This window comes from Episyrphus balteatus, chromosome 1 (genome assembly GCF_945859705.1).
Source record: "Episyrphus balteatus chromosome 1, idEpiBalt1.1, whole genome shotgun sequence".
Taxonomy (NCBI): Eukaryota; Metazoa; Arthropoda; class Insecta; order Diptera; family Syrphidae; genus Episyrphus; species Episyrphus balteatus.
The window spans coordinates 45,937,302-45,959,301 of record NC_079134.1 but is presented as its reverse complement, the minus strand read 5'-3'; the positions used below and the strand labels follow the sequence as shown (position 1 = coordinate 45,959,301).

General features: G+C 31.9%; 1 protein-coding gene across 1 annotated transcript in view; it reads left to right on the top strand.

Annotated features, from left to right (window-relative positions):
* Positions 1-1,167: 1,167 nt before the first annotated feature.
* Positions 1,168-22,000, top strand: part of LOC129917326 (G-protein coupled receptor Mth2) — a 43,581-nt gene continuing 22,748 nt past the window's right edge. The window contains exon 1 of the mRNA XM_055997683.1: positions 1,168-2,152. Within this exon, the coding sequence (XP_055853658.1) occupies positions 1,171-2,152 (982 nt within the window). The 5' untranslated portion in view covers positions 1,168-1,170. The remainder of the gene's footprint in view (positions 2,153-22,000) is intronic.

The window sequence follows — 22,000 nt, the reverse complement described above, 5'->3', positions numbered from 1 at the left end:
AAGCAAGAAATAACCAATCGAGTAATTTATAACGTGGAGAGAATGCATATCTATTGACACACCCCTTCTAAAATGTGGCGTTTTCAAAGAGATCTTAGACTCTATTCGTGTTATGATGAGTTTGTCTGTACTTATCAAAAATATTTCACCGCTTCGTTTTCGTTTAAGCGCATCATTCCACATTACAAAAAAAAAAAAAAAACAAAGTATTAGTTGTCTTGCTTTGAAAACTATCTAAGGTTTATTTTTACCAATAATTAACTTTTTCTCTGATAAATGTATTATCAACTTTAGCCATCAAGTTCAAAACTAGCTTTAAAATAACGATTTTTTAGGATAAAAAGGAACCACTTTTGAAATTGGTAACTAAATAACTTAGGTATTTTGTTGGCTAAAATTTAACGATTATTATTAAAAATTTCAAACTGGTTATAAAAAAGCTTATTTTATTGGTAGTAATAGTAATATAACCAATATAATTTCCTATGTGAAATCGGTTTTAAAATAAATTGTTAAAACTATAGTTCAGTAGTTCAGTAAAGGATAAGCATCAAAAACAGTTTGTTTTTGTTTTACCATGTTAAATTTTGGATGTTATATTTTTTCTATAATTAAAAGGACTGCACGAATGTTGAAGATTTTACACATCTCTATTTTTTCTTCCCTTAAATATATTGGAATTTTTTTTATTACAATTTTATAAAGTTTAGTATTAAAATTTAAAATCCTCAAGACTTTATGTGCGCCTTACTTTTCCAATAAACCTCACACCGCCCATTTTTATTATCTATAATTGTTCACTAACCATAATATAAATTGCTACTCTAGAGGTGGGATGTGCGTGCTGCCCTTGCCATTCTACTATATACCATCCAAATGAGAATGAGCCATCGCAACTAATCCTGAGCTTTTGTCGATTTTAGTTTATTAAAAGAGCTGCAACAAGTCAGACGTTGCCCCAAGAAATAGTAGTTCATGCAGAACGAAACAAACTACTGACGCTGTATAATGTGTCCGCTAATATTTTGATTTCCAAGAAATTAGATTAGATAACGGCGAATGATCAATTTCTTTCAAATTTAATAAAACACTTTGTTCTGGTATTTATATATCGTTATCGAGTGCCCCTTTTGAAAAGTGCAAAAAATTTGATATCGTCGAATCGAATTTATGACTCGAATCATGTTTCTATTTTCGCGTTGTTTACTTTGGCCATCTTCTTGCGTCAAATTATTAAATTATCAAATTTTCGTTATCGAATTTTTGACTATATTGTTAATTCGACTAAATTATGTTAGTTCGTTGCCATTGGAAATTCCAATCTGTTGTCCCAGCGGATATGTTTTGGTTGACATTAATCAGGGAATTTTACGGTCTGAAAAATACGAGTGCATGTCGGCGGAAAATGCGTCTCGTAGCGACTCCCGGTGGGAGTTTTTTCAATCGGAACTCATTCATGGTTTTCGAATAAAAACCGTTAATGTATCGAGCGTTCCCCAATGTGACAAACAAACTCTGTTCAAATTCTCGGAAGAAGTTGATCTTAGTCCAAGAAGTTGTTTAATTAAATTATATGGTGCAATGTATGCGATATCTTGCCCCCCTTCCGAAAACCATGAATTAATTCACAAAGTGAGTGTAATGAGAAAATGTTGTCCATACGATTACATCTATGAGTCAGAATTAAAAAAATGCATCAAAAAGAATATTCCCCTCAATTACTATGAAGTTTTCTACGATCATCCGGTAGTTTTAAATGACAATCAATTGCAGTGTACATCGAGTCAAGCTATTGTCGAATATAATTTACGATATAATGATTTTAAATTTGTCAACGGATATCTTTTGATAAAATTGACAAATCAAAAATTCGACATTGATGAGTTTTGTGTTGAAGGTGTGGTGAATAGCAATGAAGTTGTGGTGTATAATAGAAGTTTGGTAAATTTTAAGAATTCATTGAGATTTTTGGTAAGAGTTTGTAATCGAGAATCGATTTGTGATCGAATACCATGTATACGGAAGTGTTGTGAAGATGGTCAGATATTGGCGCGTGTAAATGGGACAACACGGTGTATGCGTGATTTAACTGATGTTGGCTATCATAGTTTTGAGAGTTTTGATTTGAGTGGGCATTTTGATAAGCCATCGGGTAAGTAAACATTTATATGTGTTAAGTAGTTTTATATGTTTTAGGTTAAATTAATTATGTAAGTGTATTATTTTTTTTACATGGAATTTAATCTGATAAAATAAAAGTAAACCATAACAGATGGGTCATATTAGGCCTTTGATCTTTTAAAAGGGCTCGTCTATCTATAGGCGGTATGATCTTTAATTCAAAAAGTAGTTTTTGTAGTTAAAGTTCCACAAAACTTGCATTGACTTAAATAACTTAATTCGTCATTATAGCATGTTTAAAGATTGTTAGTGTTTTTCATAAACGTGTTATCTATCTGGTGAAATATGGAACAGCTGCTTTTATTTCAAATTTAATAGCAGGAGATAGAATTTTAAATAAGGCTTCTTTAGACATATATTTCTATTTCTACCAAGATGTGGAGATATGCTGAAACTTTAACTGTTCAGCCTTCATTATTTCTTGATTGAATTTCCTCATCTGTGTGTTCTTTGAAGATTTTAGAATGATGTACAAAATCCAATTGTTAATATTCGTAGGAAAAATCGAACTCTAGATGATGGAACAAGCAAAATAGTGGGTCCCGAAATTTTTTTTATTTGCTTGTCTTTTTGTATCTCAAGTTACATCTTAAACCACTGAAGCGATTAACTACAAACTTGGTAGTTTAATGAGTGTTTTTCTAAAGGGAAATTAAATTTTGTTTGAACAAAATTAACGTGCCAAATGTAAAAATTGTTTTTATCAAAAAACGGATCAAACGAAATAAAAAACATGCACTGTGGCAAATAAGGTCCTACTTTTGATTTGGAATATAAATATTTATTGGATCGATATTTCTGATTTTACCGTAGAATATTTAACCAATAATTTCAAGAGAAATTATTTTTACGAAAACGTTTTCTTAAAAAAAAAAAAAAATAAGTTTTCGTATACAATTTTTCAAACATTTTTATTTACCGTTCTGAAGAAAAGCTTAATCTACACAGTTTTGTCTTTTTTTCTGATTTTTCAAAAAGAAAACATTAATATTTTTTTAAAAATCCAAAATAATGTTTTTTTTTTTTTAATTTATTATTAAACGACTCCAAAAACAAATTATTGAAAATTCTTTTTTAGGACAAGAATTCAAACGGCCTTGTAAAATATATTAAAAAAATTTTCTTCGTAATCCCATAAACTACTTTTAAGGTATTTCTTAAATATCTTATAAAATTAATACTAAAATTAAATTTAATTTATTCTAGGGAATATTTATACAATAAACGCAGGTTCATGCGTCCCAGTTGTGAATTTTATTCTTTAAGGATGCATTTTTAAAAACAAAAAATTGAAAATACAAAAAATTTTCTGAGCACAAATTTTAAGTAATTTGAAATCAACTATACTTAAACTAAAATGTAAAGATCCTTTAATTGTATTAATAAATTTGTCACTGCGACCTTAAAGGTCTATTGTGCCCCCAAATTTGGCTGCAATTTATTACTTACAGTACGGTCTCCACTTTGATACTTTTTAGGTATTTGATTAACTGGAGTATTTTTATCGACGGTAGATCTTTACTTGTTACCTGGTGCTGGCCCAGGTGTCTGTGTCGTTGGTACATTAGTGCTTCACAGTTGCCCAGTATGTGTTCTGGTGTCTCTTCATTATTGTTGCAGAATCTGCAGGTGGCACTGTCTGCCAGGCCAAGGTTGTTGAGGTGTTTTCTCAATCTGCAGTGGCCTGTAAGGACCCCTGTTATTATTCTCAGGTTGTTTCTACTCAGGTTAATGCAGGTTTTAAATCTTTTTTGGTTGTAATTCCCAAGTAGTGATTTCGCCTGTCTGAGTTTAGGAGTCTCTTTCCAAATTTTTGTTCGTTTGGCCTCCTCATCGGTTTTTATCATTTTGTCGGTTTTTATTATTTCTTTGATCGTGCTGTCTCCAATTCCGCAATATGGTTCTATGCCCATAAGAGGTGCGTTGCACCTGCTTTTGCTAAGGAGTCTGCTACTTCGTTCCCTTGTACTCCAACATGTCTGGGAACCCAGTACAGTGTTATTTTATTTGCCTTGCCAAGCTCGTTCAGCTTGACTTAAAATTAAAAAAAATATAAATAAAAAAGTGGTCACAAAAAAGTGTCTTTATAAGGGTGGAAATACATTTTTTTTAAGCGAGGCATTTGGCACATCGAAATATCAAAATATTCAGTGGTGACATGCACTTTTTTTTTGTAATTTTTCGATAGCTTAATGTGTTACCTTTAATTCTATATATAAAATAGTTCTATAAAACATACAAAACCTTATAATAAGCAAAATACACAAAAACGCGCTGAAATATGCCTATTAAATAATAAGAATAGAAACTATAGTTCAGTCAATGGGGAAAAATCTGGAAAAAGCTATGACTTGAGCTAAGTTTGAATGCAGTATTGAAGAGGGGTTTATCCCAAGTACAAATCTCAGATTGCGTATTGTTTGGTCTTGTGGGGCGACCGCCATTTTAAAAAACGCATTTGTCTCAATATCTCGAGAACGACTGGTCGGCTAGAAAACTAGAGAGGACTTTTTAGATTGGAAATTAGTTAATCTTTCTTTTTCTAGTACATCATTTTTCTCTAGGAGTTATAATTTCAGAGTTACACTACCGAAAATTGTGTGTTTTTTGATATTTTAAATATTTTAAACAACCCTTAGAGTTAAGTGCGGAATTACTGAGAATGAGATACTTTGCGGTTCTGTTACTCTGAAAGTATAACTCCTAGAGAAAAATGATGTACTAGAAAAAGAAAGATTAACTAATTTCCAATCTAAAAAGTCCTTTCTACGCATTCTACGATTAATTGATCGCAAAAATAGCTGAAATCTTGATTTTGAAATCCGAAACTTCAAACTCAAATATCTCCAAAACCCCACTAACGAATTTGAAAATATTTTACCCACGTAATGTGCTTACCGTCACCTTTCATTTGATACCCATTTCGTAAGTGAACACACTGGGCCCAAAAATGTGCCATCTCCTTTATATCAAAATATTTTAAACAATCGTTTTTGAAATAATGATTTTAAAGTTAAAATTAGAGAAAAAAAACTTAAAAAAAAAACACAAACTATATGTTTCTATGCTTTCTAGTTTTTGAGATCAGATTTTTATTTTTTTATTTATATTTATGTTTTCTTATTTTTTAATTTTCTCAAAAACTAGCAAACTGGCAATTTTTGTTTGAACTTCTCAATGGGTAAACTAAATTCTATAAAAGATTCAACCTTCCAACACCAACTTTTTTTAAATTTTTGTTTACACTTTCGAATTTGTATATGAAGTGCAAGGTTGAAGCCTGCTAGACCAAGATTATTTTACTTCAACACTATAAGCCATACAAGAGATACCTTACTCGTATGGTCCATTAGCTCTTGGACTAATACATAATGTATTTTAAGTGTTAAAATTTTCAAACTCAACTTGAAGGAATTGTATTTCAAATAGCGTTCTGTAGAGGAAAGCTTCAACAAAACCCATTAATTTTAATTTCCAATTCAACTTCATTAACTTTACATAAGTTAGAGTAAACCTAAACCATGTACATAGGTATTTCAATGTACAGTTAGCAAAAATATGTAAATCTTCTGAAGATACGTCTTGATATCTACATAAAATAACAATTAGAGTTTTATTATTGCGGTCTGAGTATTTGAGAATAAAATTTTTGCTGTAGTTATGTACATATTTTTTGTTCTTTCAAACAGGAAATAACTAGGTATTGTAAAATTTTGTTATAGTTTTAATGAAGGGATAAAAGGATAATGTATCATTAAATGGGAATCGTTTTGGTCACTTGTAAACTAAATTTTATGTGATAAACATGAACAGTTCAAAATGTGCGTTCTTAATATAATACAAATAATATCAAAGATGATAATCCTCTTTATAAATCTCATCTGAATTTAAACTTTGAACTGGTGACGAAGCAAGTAACAAGCACTTTTGACCAGTGGCAGGGGCGGACTGGGGGTCAAAGGGCCTCCCGGGACTTTAAGGAAAAGGGCCACAAATACATAATTCACTTTTAAAATTTTTAAAAAGAAAAGTTGATAAGCAGAAACTGTTTCTTGATATTAAGTTTTTTCACGTTTATTGATCTATAATCTGTGAACAGGCGGATCAATTTATTTGAGTGATTAAAAATTAAAAAAATGTACAGGGCTAAGTTATATAACATTCATTTTAAAACGTTAAGTGGGTGTTACTTTCAGTTAAGTCAAAAGAAAGTATGTATTCTTTATATATCTAATATAAGGTCTTTATATATCAATATATCGAATGTCACTTTTCATTAATGTCCACCTCTTCCAAAAATACAAATACAAATCGAAAAAATCTTTATCTTAATTTGTTTGACTAATGTAGAATGTTATTATTATTATTTGATCTCAACACAACGTTCTAGAATGATATTATAGCCCAGGCAAATTAGTAAATCAAATCGCATTTTTCGCAGGACTAAATTTTTTTCGTGGAATGTATTTTTGTGAATGTCCTTATCATAAAAGTCAATTTTTTGGGATGGTAGGATGTCCAAAGCAGCCGCCATCTAGGAAAAGAGGTTTTGCCATTTATATTATTCACAATAAAATTATCTAAAAAATGATGTTCTAACGAATTCCGTGGCTATATTAAATTCAATATTATAACTGGTTCCGGTTTGTCTCGAAAGGTGGGGACAAATTGACACTTTTACTTACTATATTGGTACTATAGGGCAAGTTAAAAATTCAAAAAAATAATCGGACTTGAGATAACAATCAGACATGACATTAAGATGATAGAGTATGCTAAAAAAGTGGGTCCCGCTATTCTGGTCTGTCTGTCCGTCTGTAAGTACCGCGAGTTATAGCCTAAACTAATAGAGCGATTTTTTTCAAACTTGGTAGTTAATAGTTTTGGGTGATTCCCTGTAGGACAAATTGAAATTTTATTTAGGGCCAAAACTAACCGTACCTACCTGTCTTTTGAAAAATCGATTTTTTGAAAACGGGTTGATATATTTTATGGAAATTTCGTTTTTTTATTTCTTATAAATGGCATACAAACTATATTTTTTGAAAATGTTAGAAAAATTTTATATATAAAAAATTATTTTTTATAAAACGGCTTTAACGATTTTCGAATTTTTTTCTGAAAGTTCCTTTTCATGGAAGATATCAAATAGCATAGGTACTTAGTTTTGCGTAAAAGATCATTTCCTTAAAAATATCAAATTTTAATTTTCCCTAATTTTGTTCAGGGGGCCTATTACATAATACGAAACGAACGGCAAAACAACGATAGCCACGACAAACGATAGTCGCGACAAAGAGCGACTATATAAAACGATAACGCATAAAAGAAATTGTACCAGATGAAACAGGAAAAAAAAATCCTTTTTCAAGCGCAACTAACTTCACTCCTATTTGTGACTGTCAAAATTGGCTCAGTAAACAAACGAAAAAAAAAAAATAAATTAAATTTCTAAACTTTGCTAAAAATGTGTTTTCAGAGTGTATTTGTAGATTTTTCACAAGTGGACATAAATAAGAAAATACCTAATATAATTATACTTGTGTTTAAAAGAACGTACGCGCTTTTCAAGCCATCGATGTATTTTTTCGGAGGTCCACTTGCATTGAGAGTGTCTGCGAAAATGTTCCAAAGTAATTTGGATTTAGCCTTGGCTTGGGCTTGGGTGTTTGGCAAGGTCGGGATTGTTTTCCATACATTTGATAAAAAAATCCATTTGTTGGCGGCCTATTAAATGTATAAAATATTTTATTATTTTCATACTTCATTTCCAAATACAATGTATTCACATTTTTTTGCCGAACAGGAATATCACTGGCAGACACGAAATATTTTTTAAACGACGAATAAAAAATGTATTTATTTACATATTCTCCTCCAATTAGTTTTTTATTTTAATTATTTCAAGAGGAATATCACTAGTAAAGCTTGATAGAATTAGAAGTACGAAGATCCGAGGAAGCCTTCATGTTAAAAACACCATCTCCCAAAAAATTGAACACGACCGACTCAGTTGGTATTGCCATGTTCAAAGGAGAGATCCTGAGAACCCCGTCAAAAAAGCAATATCATACAACGTTCCAACACGAAATAGAAAGAAAGGTAGGCCTAAAAACTCCTGGTACAAGCAAATGCAAAACCACCAGCATTCAGTTGGCCTTAGAAATGGAACAATACAAAACCGGGAGGCTTGCCGCCGATTTCTGAGGTCAACCCGGCGAACCCCACAGGCGGATCACTAGTGTGAAGCAGTTACGTGGGATAGTTATGATCCCCTCGACATCGAGATCATAACAGCGCCGAGAAAAAGGAAGAAGAAGAAGAAGAAGAGGAATATCACTAGTAGACACAAAATATTTTCCACAACAAAACCAAAACGAAAGCCAAACGACAGCAAAATGTCAGTCGTATTGAAAAAACGAGTATCGTTCAGCCTTAAACGATTTTCATTTTACGCAGTCGCGTGTCATCGTTTTTATACGATAATCGTTTTACGGAGTCGCTTTTCAACGATAAGTAATAGGCCCCTAGTAAAATTCGTTAACATCAGAGTTACTTTTACCATAAGAGCAAGTGCGTGGGACCCCAGTAGTGTATTTTATTTTATATATTTCACAAACTTTTGAAACTATAACACTTCTAATTGCACTGGTTTACAGCCAAAATGGACACTCAATCCCACTATTTTTACTTGCTCTATAGGGCAAGTGTTGGTTTCGTGTAGAAAAATAAAATGCACGACTGGAGCCGCACGTACTTGCTCTTATGGTAAAAGTAGCTTTTATGTCAAAGCTTTTTAAGAAAAATATTTTCAATTAGGTAGTCAAATTTGATTTTTTAACTATTTTCATAAGAAATTCAAAAATATGTACATTTTTTGTATGGTATTTCTTACGCTATTAGCTATAATAAAATCACTTAAAGCATTATGTAAGTCAGATTTAGTCTAAGTAAATCGTTAGACCCGTTTTCGAGAAAATTATAATCAACTTATTAACGATGTACGGGAAGAGCCGACATCCGCGATTAAAAAAAAAGTTAGTGTCATATTTTCACTATCCGCATTTTTTGAGAAAAACTAAAAACGCAGTTATGTTAGAACTACGTACAGCATTACGTGTGTTAAATTTAATCAAAATCGTTAGAGCCGTTTTCGAGAAATTTGCAATAACTCGAAAATTTTGTATGGGAGGTATATGTTCTAAGCGAGATATTAAAAAACAAAAAAAAACCAACCTTGGAAATTACGAAAAAATCATCTGTACCAAATTTCAAGAAAATCCGTCCACCCGTTTAGCCTGCAGCTTCATGTACAGCTTTTTTTGACGACGCACCGACGCACCGACGCACAGACCGACGGACGTCATGACGAAAACTACTTTTTCGGACTTCTCCATCATCGTAATGTTAGTTTTGATTAAAACCTCGAATTATTTTTTTGACACGAAACCAATACTTGCCCTATTGAGCAAGTAAAAATTGAGGTTTTAATCAAAACCAACATTACCATGATGGAGAAGATCAAAAAAGTGGGTTTCGTTATGCCGTCCGTCGTCGGTCTGTCCTACGAGCTATGGCGTAAACGGGTAGATATGGTAGATGGATTTCCTTGAAACTTGGTACAGATGATTTTTACCTATTGTTGCAATCTTGTATTGCCTCCAAAATTTTCCGAAATAAAACTCAATTGTTTTTTTGTTTCGATCAATATATTTCGGCAACAAGTGCCATCTTCAGGATCTATTAAAACAATAAAGTTATAACATAATAATTACAATAAATATTAAAAATATAAAATTATAAATAGTATACCTTAAAAAGAATATCACAATTTACTTTTTAAACATTTATTTTGATTTGATCTGTCAAAGAATACTTCAATAAAAAAAAAAAAAAACAAAAACAAATATAGTTGTCAGCCCCTATCACGGTGTGCAGTGTTTGCACGGTCTGTATCTGTGGTGTTTAGTGTGTAGTGTTAACGCGATCATTTGTCACTCGTTGTAGATTTCCATTATTTCCATATGAGATGAGATTGAAATATGTATTTGCGTAATCTTTTTTGTCCGTTTTGAAATTACACGCATCTTCTCCAATTTTAACAATTTGGTTTACTTCATGAACCTGTTACTTGAATTTATTGCGCTCATATCTCAATATTTTGGTCTTATCGAAATTAAAAGAATGGCCAGTTTGTTGTTTGTGGTTAGCCAATGCTGCAATACTTTTCAAATAAGCTGTCCCTGAGTCAACCTTATCACATTCATTTGAGTGTTGTTCGATTCTTTTGCACAATTTTTGAATCGTTTCACCAATGTATTTTTTGAGGCGGTCTGCACATGGAACACAATAAACAACACCTGAGTTTTGCGTCAGAGGCAGTTTTTGTTTCATGTTGGTTTCATAGCTACCTTAATATTTGGAACGAAATATTCACAGGATTTGGCCAAAGATTCTGTAAGCCCTGGAAAATAACATATTGATGAATAGATTTTAGCTGGTTCAACAGTTCTTTGGGTTGAAGTTTCCTCGATTGATTAATAAGGATAGCTACTCCTGTCAAATCTTCTTGTTTTATTTTTATATGAAGATGGCACTTGCTGCCGAAATATATTGATCGAAACAAAAAAACAATTGAGTTTTATTTCGGAAAATTTTGGAGGCAATACAAGATTGCAACAATAACATTAACTAATTTTCCGGAAAAACAAAATCCAAAACTAATTTTAACCTAGTTCCAAAGACCCGTTTTTTTTTCAATATACCGTTTTGGAGGTATTCCAATTTTCTCGAAAACGGCTCTCTAAATTTTGTCTACGTAATAGTCTTTTGGATTCTAACAAAACTGCATTTTTAGTTTTTTCTCAAAAAATTCGGAAAACGGAAATATGGCGTTGTCGTTTTTGCAAAAATTCTCATATTTTTTAGGTTTCTATAATTCATCAAACCATAAGCCAATTTAAATCAAAATTTTAAGGCAGGTAATTCTTATCATTTTAAAGTGTAAAATGCAAAACAAAATTTTAAAAAAGTTTCTATTTTAAATTAAATTTTTTAACTTTATATTTTTTTTAATTTTTTTTTTCTCGGAACTTAACAAAATCTTAAATTTCCAATAGATATTTAAGATAAATATACTTTTAACTACAAGAGCAAGTAAGTGCGACCCAGTCGTGCATTTTATTTTCTTACGTGCTTTGACCTAAGGGTCTCGGAAATTACATTACAAAAAATTACGATGGATACGTTTTCGAGACATAATTTCTCAGTTTTTTGTCGTTGTTTTTTCCCAGCATAGTTAGTACCCATTCGGGCAATATCTTGAGTAATAAACGATCAATCTGCACAGAAAAACCGGCCCTGATAGCTGAATAAATAAGCAACAAACACTAAAATATTTTTTTGGGTCACTCCAGATGTTTAAGAGCAATGTATAAAAAGATTTTTAAAGTAAATTTTTGACAAACAAAATTTCTTACTGAAAGAACAAATTAAAATTTTGTCTATAACTTGAAAACCAAGCTGAATTTGAAAATTTTTATTAAATAATATTTTGAAGATAATCAAATTTTATATCGATATGTATCCTTTAAAAATTTTTTTTTTCAAAATAAAAATTGAAAAAAACTTAAGAAAAAACTATTCAAAAAGGGAAAAAAACGACATTTTTGATGTTTTTACTAATAGTTTTTTTGTATCTTTTGAGCATTTTTAGATATAAAGGAGAAAAGAGAATACTACGTTATCTTTCAACATAATTGTCACAAAAATTAAATACGACTAAAATTGGATAAAATATGGACTTTGAAAATCTACTGTTTTTGATCTTTTTAAGCCATTTTTCTTTAACAAATTTTACAAGTAGCATATTTTTATCAATTTAAAGTATTATTTTATAAAAAAAACGATCTCATATGATATTGTTTATCCTAAATCCCGAAACTATTTTCTAAAGATAAAACCGCGTAGTTCTATTAAATGAGAGGGTGAAAATTGAAGATAGGGGTGCAAAAGCCACATTTTTGAGGTTCTCAATATATCACCAAACAAAGCAAAATTTTTATGTATCGCATTTAAAACTTTTTTGTAGAGAATTAAATTTCCTATAAGAATAATGTTTTTTTTTCGTATAAGAATAATATATTTTTTAAATTCAGAAAAAAAATTGCGTATCTAAACAGTCGAAAAAAAAAACACTAAAGAAAATCAAAAATTTCATTTTTTTTAGTTTTTTTTTGTTATTTTGGTTGTATCTCTTTTTTGGGCTGAGTAAGACATAAATATTGTCTATGGGCCGCTTAATACAGTGATTGTTTATTATGGAAAGGGGGGAGGGTCTATCTGCCCCCTTTTAGGCGGGAACGGCAATTTTCTAAAAAAATACTTTAAATAAAAAAAAAATTATTAAAAAACAACGGCAGCACTTACAGTTGTTAACGATACTATAAGTTTTTTTACAATATTTTAATTTAAAAAATTTCAAAAGGATGCATATCGATAGGAACTTTAAAGCGGAGTATCTAAGGCAAATTATTATTGTAAAAGATCCATAGGAGATCTACATTGAATAAAAGGGCCACAAACATAATTCTGTGGACCTCGAAAGATCCATAGGAGGCCTACATTGACTAAAGGGCCACAAACAAAATTCGGTGGGCCTTCAAAGATCTATAGGGGGCCTACATTTACTAAAACGGCCACAAGCATAATTCTGTGAACCTTGAAAGATCGAAAGGAGACCTACATTGACTAAAGGGCCACAAACAAAATTCGGTGGGCCTTCAAAGATCTATAGGGGGCCTACATTTACTAAAACGGCCACAAGCATAATTATGTGAACCTTGAAAGATCGAAAGGAGACCTACATTGACTAAAGGGCCACAAACAAAATTCGGTGGGCCTTCAAAGATCTATAGGGGGCCTACATTTACTAAAACGTTCACAAGCATAATTCTGTGAACCTTGAAAGATCGAAAGGAGACCTACATTGACTAAAGGGCCACAAACAAAATTCGGTGGGCCTTCAAAGATCTATAGGGGGCCTACATTTACTAAAACGGCCACAAGCATAATTCTGTGAACCTTGAAAGACCGAAAGGAGACCTACATTGACTAAAGGGCCACAAACAAAATTCGGTTGGGCCTTCAAAGATCTATAGGGGGCCTACATTTACTAAAACGGCCACAAACATAATTCTGTGGACCTCGAAAGATCCATAGGAGGCCTACATTGACTAAAGGGCCACAAACAAAATTCGGTGGGCCTTCAAAGATCTATAGGGGGCCTACATTTACTAAAACGGCCACAAGCATAATTCTGTGAACCTTGAAAGATCGAAAGGAGACCTACATTGACTAAAGGGCCACAAACAAAATTCGGTGGGCCTTCAAAGATCTATAGGGGGCCTACATTTACTAAAACGGCCACAAGCATAATTCTGTGAACCTTGAAAGACCGAAAGGAGACCTACATTGACTAAAGGGCCACAAACAAAATTCGGTGGGCCTTCAAAGATCTATAGGGGGCCTACATTTACTAAAACGGCCACAAGCATAATTCTGTGAACCTTGAAAGATCGAAAGAGGGCCTACATTGACAAAAGGGCCACAAACAAAATTCGGTTTGCCTTCAAAGATCTATAGGGGGCCTACATTTAATGAAAGGGCAACAAACAAAATTCGGTGGGCCTTCAAAGATCTATAGGGGGCCTACATTTACTAAAACGGCCACAAGCATAATTCTGTGAAACTTGAAAGATCGAAAGAGGGCCTACATTGACTAAAGGGCCACAAACAAAATTCGGTGGGCCTTCAAAGATCTTTTAGGGGCCTACATTTACTAAAACGGCCACAAGTATAATTCTGTGAACCTTGAAAGATCGAAAGGAGGCCTACATTAACTAAAGGGCCACAAACAAAATTCGGTTGGGCCTTCAAAGATCTATAGGGGGCCTACATTTACTAAAACGGCCACAAGCTAAATTCTGTGAACCTTGAAAGATCGAAAGAGGGCCTACATTGACAAAAGGGCCACAAACAAAATTCGGTTTGCCTTCAAAGATCTATAGGGGGCCTATATTTAATGAAAGGGCAACAAACAAAATTCGGTGGGCCTTCAAAGATCTATAGGGGGCCTACATTTACTAAAACGGCCACAAGCATAATTCTGTGAAACTTGAAAGATCGAAAGAGGGCCTACATTGACTAAAGGGCCACAAACAAAATTCGGTGGGCCTTCAAAGATCTTTTAGGGGCCTACATTTACTAAAACGGCCACAAGCATAATTCTGTGAAACTTGAAAGATCGAAAGAGGGCCTACATTGACTAAAGGGCCACAAACAAAATTCGGTGGGCCTTCAAAGATCTTTTAGGGGCCTACATTTACTAAAACGGCCACAAGCATAATTCTGTGAACCTTGAAAGATCGAAAGGAGGCCTACATTGACTAAAGGGCCACAAACAAAATTCGGTTGGGCCTTCAAAGATCTATAGGGGGCCTACATTAAATGAAAGGGCAACAAACAAAATTCGGTGGGCCTTCAAAGATCTGTAGGGGGCCTACATTTAATAAAAGGGCCACAAAAATAATTCTGTGGACCTCGAAAGATTTATAGGAGGCCACAATATGTTTATATTGACTAGCAACCGAGTATTTTATGAGAAAGTTTTGTTTTACAAAATAGAATTTCAAGTACCTACTTTTAAAAATTTTCTTCTTGCCCGAGGGCCTACCGGGAAAAATCCCGGTTGCCCGGTGGGCCAGTCCGCTCCTGATCCAGTGGTATTTACGCATTGCGAGAATTCATTCTATATAGCCTGAGATTTCACTTATGCTAGCTCAAAACATTAATATAAACAGCGAAAAATACGCTCTGTTGGAATTGATGTTCTTATCGTTTAAGACTGCGCAATTCTACACAAAAGTATGTATGTGTTGTATAATACTCTTATCTATCCTGGATGATATATTCGGGGTTTTAAGTTTTCCCAAAATTGGTTTTATCTAAGATAAAAATGGGATTTTTCACAACTTAAGGGGCATCTGGCTGGAAAAATATATCTGAAAACTAGATTTTTTTATGGGGATTATTTCGCATATTTACAGTTGAATCTTGGTCATTGTCGAATAACAGATAAGGCTAGATATTACTTATATCTGGGACTATTATGAATTATGTTCGAATTTACACACTGCAGACAAACCTAAAAATTTTAGGAGGTAAGATCATGTTCGATTGAACTTTGACATTTAAAATCTTTTTTTTAATAAGAAATTGCTGTTCTTTATAAACACTATTACCTATTAGTTCACCGAATTATATACGTAAAATGTGTTAGAATGACGTATATGCTCATCCTCTAAGGTAAAGACATTAAAAATCTAATATTCGCAAAATGTTTATTAAATAAATTAAAAATAGCCAAAACCAAAACAATGAAATATTTTTGTTTCGTTCACCGGTTTTTGTACTCAAAAGATTCAAAAACATTTTTGAACAATTTTTGTATAGGTATTGTGTTTTTGAAGAAAAATAGAACACCTCTATACGATTAAATGCGACGATCGACTCACACGTCTATCGTTTTGTTTGCTTTATATACAGCTACAGCAAACTTAACGAAAGTAAACAAATAATGTATAGTCATTTTTTATTTGCGAATCTTTTTCAAACATATTTGATTTGTAGCGATTGTAAATATACATAAATGTATCTATATAATTTGCATTATCAATAAATGATCTTTTTTTTTTTTTTTGAGAAATTATTGGTAGAAGTGATGATTTATTGGAAACAAAAGTTCTGAAAAAAAATTATGACATTTTAGGTCTTCGTTGCAAATAGGATTTCTTTACTCTAGAAATCTAAAGCTTCATACTTTGCATGATGTAAAGAGTGTTTTTTTGTAAATAAAAAAAGTACAAACTGTCATTTGAATTAAAGCTCATGAGTCATGAAATTTCAATCAATGGGAATTTATGTATGAAAATCACATGAAATACCATTTTTTCTACTACTTTTTCAAGCATTGAGTAAAAGAAATTCAGGGGTCGAATTACGGCATACGTTCGTTATCGTATCGTTGCTATGTGTCCCTATCTTTCTCTACTAAATAAATAGAGGGAGACATAATCAAAACGTTAACGTAAGATCGTAATCGTGTGCTGTAATTCGACCCCAGGTCTTTGATTAATTGACTCACATCATTTTTTGTCCACAAATTACATCCTTCATGAGGATTCAAGATTGCAAGCCCTTGTGACTACAACGGCGTATACAAGGGGGGGGTCACGGGGTCATGACCCTCCCAAGAACTCAGAACTTAAAAAAGAATTTGTTATGTGATACTGAAATCTCTTGAGTAAGATTATTTTCAAAATGTTGAAGTTTTAGAACATGAACGAAAATTAAAAGTAAACAAAATTTTTGGTATTCAAACATATTTTACCATATTTTGGGGATGTGGTCATATTTTTAGCGAACGCTATGCTGGATTAGGATTATTTTGATTCGTTCGATAATATTAGTTGAGCTGTAGAGTTTTGTATGAAAACAAAATCCGGATAAGTATTATATTCAAAGCTTTTTAAAAGAAATTGAATCTAGTAGGTACACAAAAATAATATATTAAGACACTGCTTACCAGCAAATAGAGAAGCAGCCATATCTTCTATTTTTTTATATGATGAAGTGCTGTGTGGAGGTCAATTCTGTTGATAAAATTCGTCATCGGCAAAATGTTAAAGAAGGATATTATTTCTCAAATCTTTTTAGTTTTTTTGCAATGTTCCAGTTCAATACATTCGTCTGATAAAATTTGGTGAATTTTGTTTGCTTACAGAATATAACAGTATGTTGTACATACTAAATTTGCTAGATCTGTTGCATTTTTTGAAGCAACTATCGATTTGTTAATCATCAATGGCCAGCCAATTATAGAAGCAATGTAAGCAACCTTATCTAAGGCAATTTAAATATTATTATTAAATATCACTTGGGGCTAATTTTTTGAATAGTTAGATAAACCTAAGTTAGAGCTTATTCCTAGGAATAAAAGTTTTTTTTTTATAGTGACATTTATTCTTCTGATAGTCTATCTGACGATTGAAAAAGCAGGGCTTAATCTAAAAAATACAACTGAATGTTTTTTATATTGTATTTTATATATTAATACCTGAAAACGGACGAATTCCAAAATATCGCCAAAATAATTTTTTTGTCTTTACTATTTTAATAGAGGTATTTTAAATTCCCATACAATTTTAAAACAAAATTTAAAAAAAAATATATTTTCAATGCAATTTTTTTTACAAAACTTTGCGATTCGTTTGCCTGAGGTTAGGAAGACTTTTAATTCAAAAGTTAAAACTGTTATTAAGTAAAAACGATTTTTATTTTAACTTTCTGGGCTAGCGGAAAACAATGAACAGTTGTTTTAAGGCAAATTATTCAATCGAAGTACTCGTACAGTACATTTTATTTTAAGGAGAGGATAGCCTCAATTTGTCAAAATTAAAGCCTAGTACGCTGCTGATAAGAAACGAAAAATCCCATACAAAAATGAAACAACGAAATGGTAAACCAAAAATTTCGTTCAACTTTTCGTTCTGTAGTACGCTGTACGCTGTTCGGCACAACGAAATTGAAAGTCTAAACTTCTTTTTCGCACACAAACAATTGCCGGGGACATTCATTGTGTGTGGAAAAATGACATTTTGAGTTTTTTTGTTAGTTTTTGTTGTTCATTTTGTCATTGCATGTCTTTCTGCTATGCGTGTTTGCTTTTTTTTCATTTATGTTTTGCAGTTTTTGAGTATTTTTCGGTCCAGATTTCGCAAGCATTTCGTTGTCCTCGTGGAGACCGACGAAAAATTTCGTTTCACATCAGCTGCGTTCTAGGCTTTAAGGCCTAACGCTTAACTTAAACGAATCTCATACCGTTTTTGTTTGGTTATTTTTAGAACTACATTCGGAACTTTTCGATTCGAAATGCAAGACGCACAAATTTTAATGTTTAATAATTCAAAAAGCCCTGCTATCAAAACTTTTGAAAAAAAAAAAAAAAAAAAAAAAAAATTGGCATGACCCCCCCCAAGAAGCAAACCTGTATACGCCCCTGTGTGACTATTTGTATAGTTAGATGTTTTTTGACTCAATAACACATTTTTCGAATACCTACGCTTATAAATCCTTACCATTATCAGAAAAATCATAACGAAACTCACTGCATAAAAAATCATGCGAGAAAAAAAATAATTAAGGGAATATCGGTTTGATGCCCGCTGGACTTTTCTAAAGCTATTTTCTTAAGTTATTTATGTAATACAACACAACGCACATAGGGGTATTTGAAAATTTTACGCGGACAAAATTATTTTTCCGGTTTATCTTCATCAACAAGGTAAAAGCTTGTATTTAGTACCGAAATAAAGTGTTTTAAGTGTTGATTTCAATGAAAACATTTTTCTTCCTAAACCACTTTTTGATCAAACAAAAAAGTGTCAAGAATGGATCCCAAAGGTTTGTTAAAGCGCTTATAAATGGAGTTCTATTAATGGTATCGCCAAGATAAAGGTCTTAAAATTTAGGAAAAATCATAAGGATTCAGGTTCTGTAATTCAAGAAGTTGAATCTTAAAAAAAAACTTAAAATATGGATGCTGAATACAAGGTAACCATTTTTCAAAACCTAAAATCTTTAAGAAGGGCAAATGTGTCGAAGTTGCACTTAGTTGCACATTTTTTTTACAGATTCAATTAGATAAGAGTTTAACCTTTAGAAAACATAAAATTTTATCGCACAATAATGTGAAATTGTATAACTTATCTCCTTACCAACACAGAAATTTTGTTTTTTTATGATTATTTTATATTAAGATTCAACATATCACTTTTTTGTTTATAGAGTAATATAACATTTTGATACAACATCTAGTAGACAGTTTCGTATCTCCTTATCAATATTCCATAAAAACTTTTTTCTACATCCACTTCAAAAAAAAGTACTTACGTAAGCACAGTCGCTAAATTACAAAAAAAAAATTATTTTTTTCTTTGGGCTGAAAACTTTGAACTCTAGAGCGCTGCTGTTAGTCACCTGAAGGGATAATCAATTTTAAAACTATAAGAAAATGCTAAGCAAGTTATCTACTTTTAGTAGGATGTTGATTTTTTACATTTGGATCAGTTTAAAATTTCGTGTTTTGTCCGCCTAAATTGACTAAATACCCCTATGTGCAACGTTTGCAAGTTTCTAGAAAATTAATCCAACCTTCAATTTTAAAGATGAAGTGCCACATGGGTGTGTTTTGGGGCCGATTGTGTTTTGTATAAATAACTTACCACCTGTTTGTGAAATTGTTGTTTTTAAATTTATATGCCGATTATGTAAAAATTTATTTCTCACGTAGGATTGGTCTGACAGGTGATTTCATTTTTGGCATAAATGGAATCTTGTTACAATATGTAAATGGTCGGTAGATAATTGGCTCATGCTAAATCCGCGAAAAACACAACCTCTCTTAATTTCTAAGATGACACTGAACATTAATAATATCCCTCCGATAACCTCAATTAATTTAAGTGCACCATATGTTAACTCTGTAACCAGTCTTGATTTCAAAATCAAAAATAATTTATCTTGCAGTGTGCAAATACCTCCCGATATACTTTTGCAGTTTTAGAAAACTTTGGCTGCAGATTCTAAACCTCAAGAAACTACTCTTCGAAGAGAATAATAGATAAGAAGTTGCTGAAGTCACCATCCATCAAAATGAGGAAGGAGAAATCCTACAAAAAGAAGGTCGAGAAGGATTAAACGCATGGACAAATTTTGCATTTCAATCAGGAAATCGAGAAGAGGAGATGTTAGTGAGATTCAGGTTGTGCAGAGTATAAACTACTTAAGGACACAGTACACATTAGGGTGCTTTTTTTTTAAGGCGACCATCGATTTTTGTCGCTCCCATTTCAAAATTCGGTTGGAAATGGCCAAAAAAAAAAAATTCCCTTAAAATTTGAGCCCTTTGAGTTTTAAGATTTCCCATACAAAATACACGTAAGTTTTAGAGATTTTTTTTTTTAATTTATACAGCTCAGCTGAATTATATGCTATCTAAATGAATCAAAAAGTTTATTATTCAGTATTGATCTATAAAAGTTTAATAGGTGACTTTACTGTTAATTCAACCAGTGAGGAGGCAGGGCAGGTCATAAAAACCATTTTTTTCCACGATTTTTTTTTTTTTTAATTTATTTCGGTGTTATTTTAGAAATGGGTATTCTACAACAAAATTTTATATGGCAAAGTGTTAGAGCATTTGAAAAAATAAGCTTAGATATGTTCATAACTAGCGATTTTAACAGTAACAGTAAAGTCACTTTTAACACTTTTATAGACCGATCAATTCTGAATAATATGCTTTTTGATTCATTGAGATAGCATATAATTCAGCTGAGCTGTATAAATTAAAAAAAATCTCTAAAACTTACGCGTATTTTGTATGGGAAATCTTAAAACCCAAATGACGAGTTCTAAGTCTTAATTTTGAGGGCTCAAATTTTTAGGGAATTTTTTTTGCCATTTCCAACCGAATTTTGAAATGGGAGTGACGAAAATTGATGGTCACCTTAAAAAAAAAACACCCTATTAGCTGATAGTTTGGTTGCTTTTGAAAGACTCGAAAAGCTTATTTAGCAAACAAATCAAAAGCTGTTTTTATAATTTAAAAGCTACCTACTCACCATATGTGACAACAAAAGTAATCGGGGTGGCATAGCTTATAGATATCTAAAAATTCAATACTCATTTTCTGGCTATGTGAAGTTGGCACCCCCAAATGCAATTTTTTTTTTTTCAAACCTGCCTGGTTTGATTGCCCAAGGTAAGCCCAGGATAGCCCAATATTTTTTTTTCGCTAGCCCACTATTAGTTCTTAAATTTAAACGGAATTATTTGGTTTACTTCGGAAATCACAAAAAATATTTTTTTTTTTTTAATTCAGTGCAAACATTTTTGGTTTTACATTGTGGTTCGTGTGCCCGTTAGCCCAGGAAAGCCCAACTTTTTTTTCCTAATATCAACATTTTTCCATTTATTAGAAACCGCAAAAATTAAGATTTTTATATTTCTCTGAAAAAATCGTTAGTTTAACCGTGGTTTGTTTTCCCAAGGTAAGCCCAGAATAACGCAACTTTTCTTTCCGCTATACAGCCCTTAGTTTAAAATTAATAGAAGCATTATTTTTTATTGACCTCAAAAACCAAAACAAATATTTTTTTTTTTTTTTTCAGTATAAAAATCGTTGACTTACCACTGTGGTTCGTTCGCCCAAGGTTTGTCCAGGATAAACCACCATTTATTTTCGTCATCCCGATCCCAACTATATTTGGTAACAAAGGCAAACTAGTTTCATTATTTTATTAGAAAAATAAAAATAGTAGGACGGTACTGTGATGTAACCTTTTTTATTTTTTATTTTGGAAAAACTAAATCCACTGTGTGGAAACTGCGCCTCAAATGATATTTATTTGACTTAGAATTTTTACTTGATTGAATGTAGTCCATAAAACATTTCTGATAAGAAGCTTAACATGATTTGTTTTATTTCACCTTAAATACCACAAAATACAAACATTTTGATTTTTTTTGGTTTTTCAAATGAGCACCTAGAATTTTTTTTTCAAAAGTAACCACGAATATAAAATGGTGTCTATGGTGCAAGACAAAATTTTTTTCTTTGAAAAACAAATTATTTTTGAGGTAAACAAAAATAATTCCCTTATAATTTTAGGGCTAACGACAAAAAATCTTGGGCAAT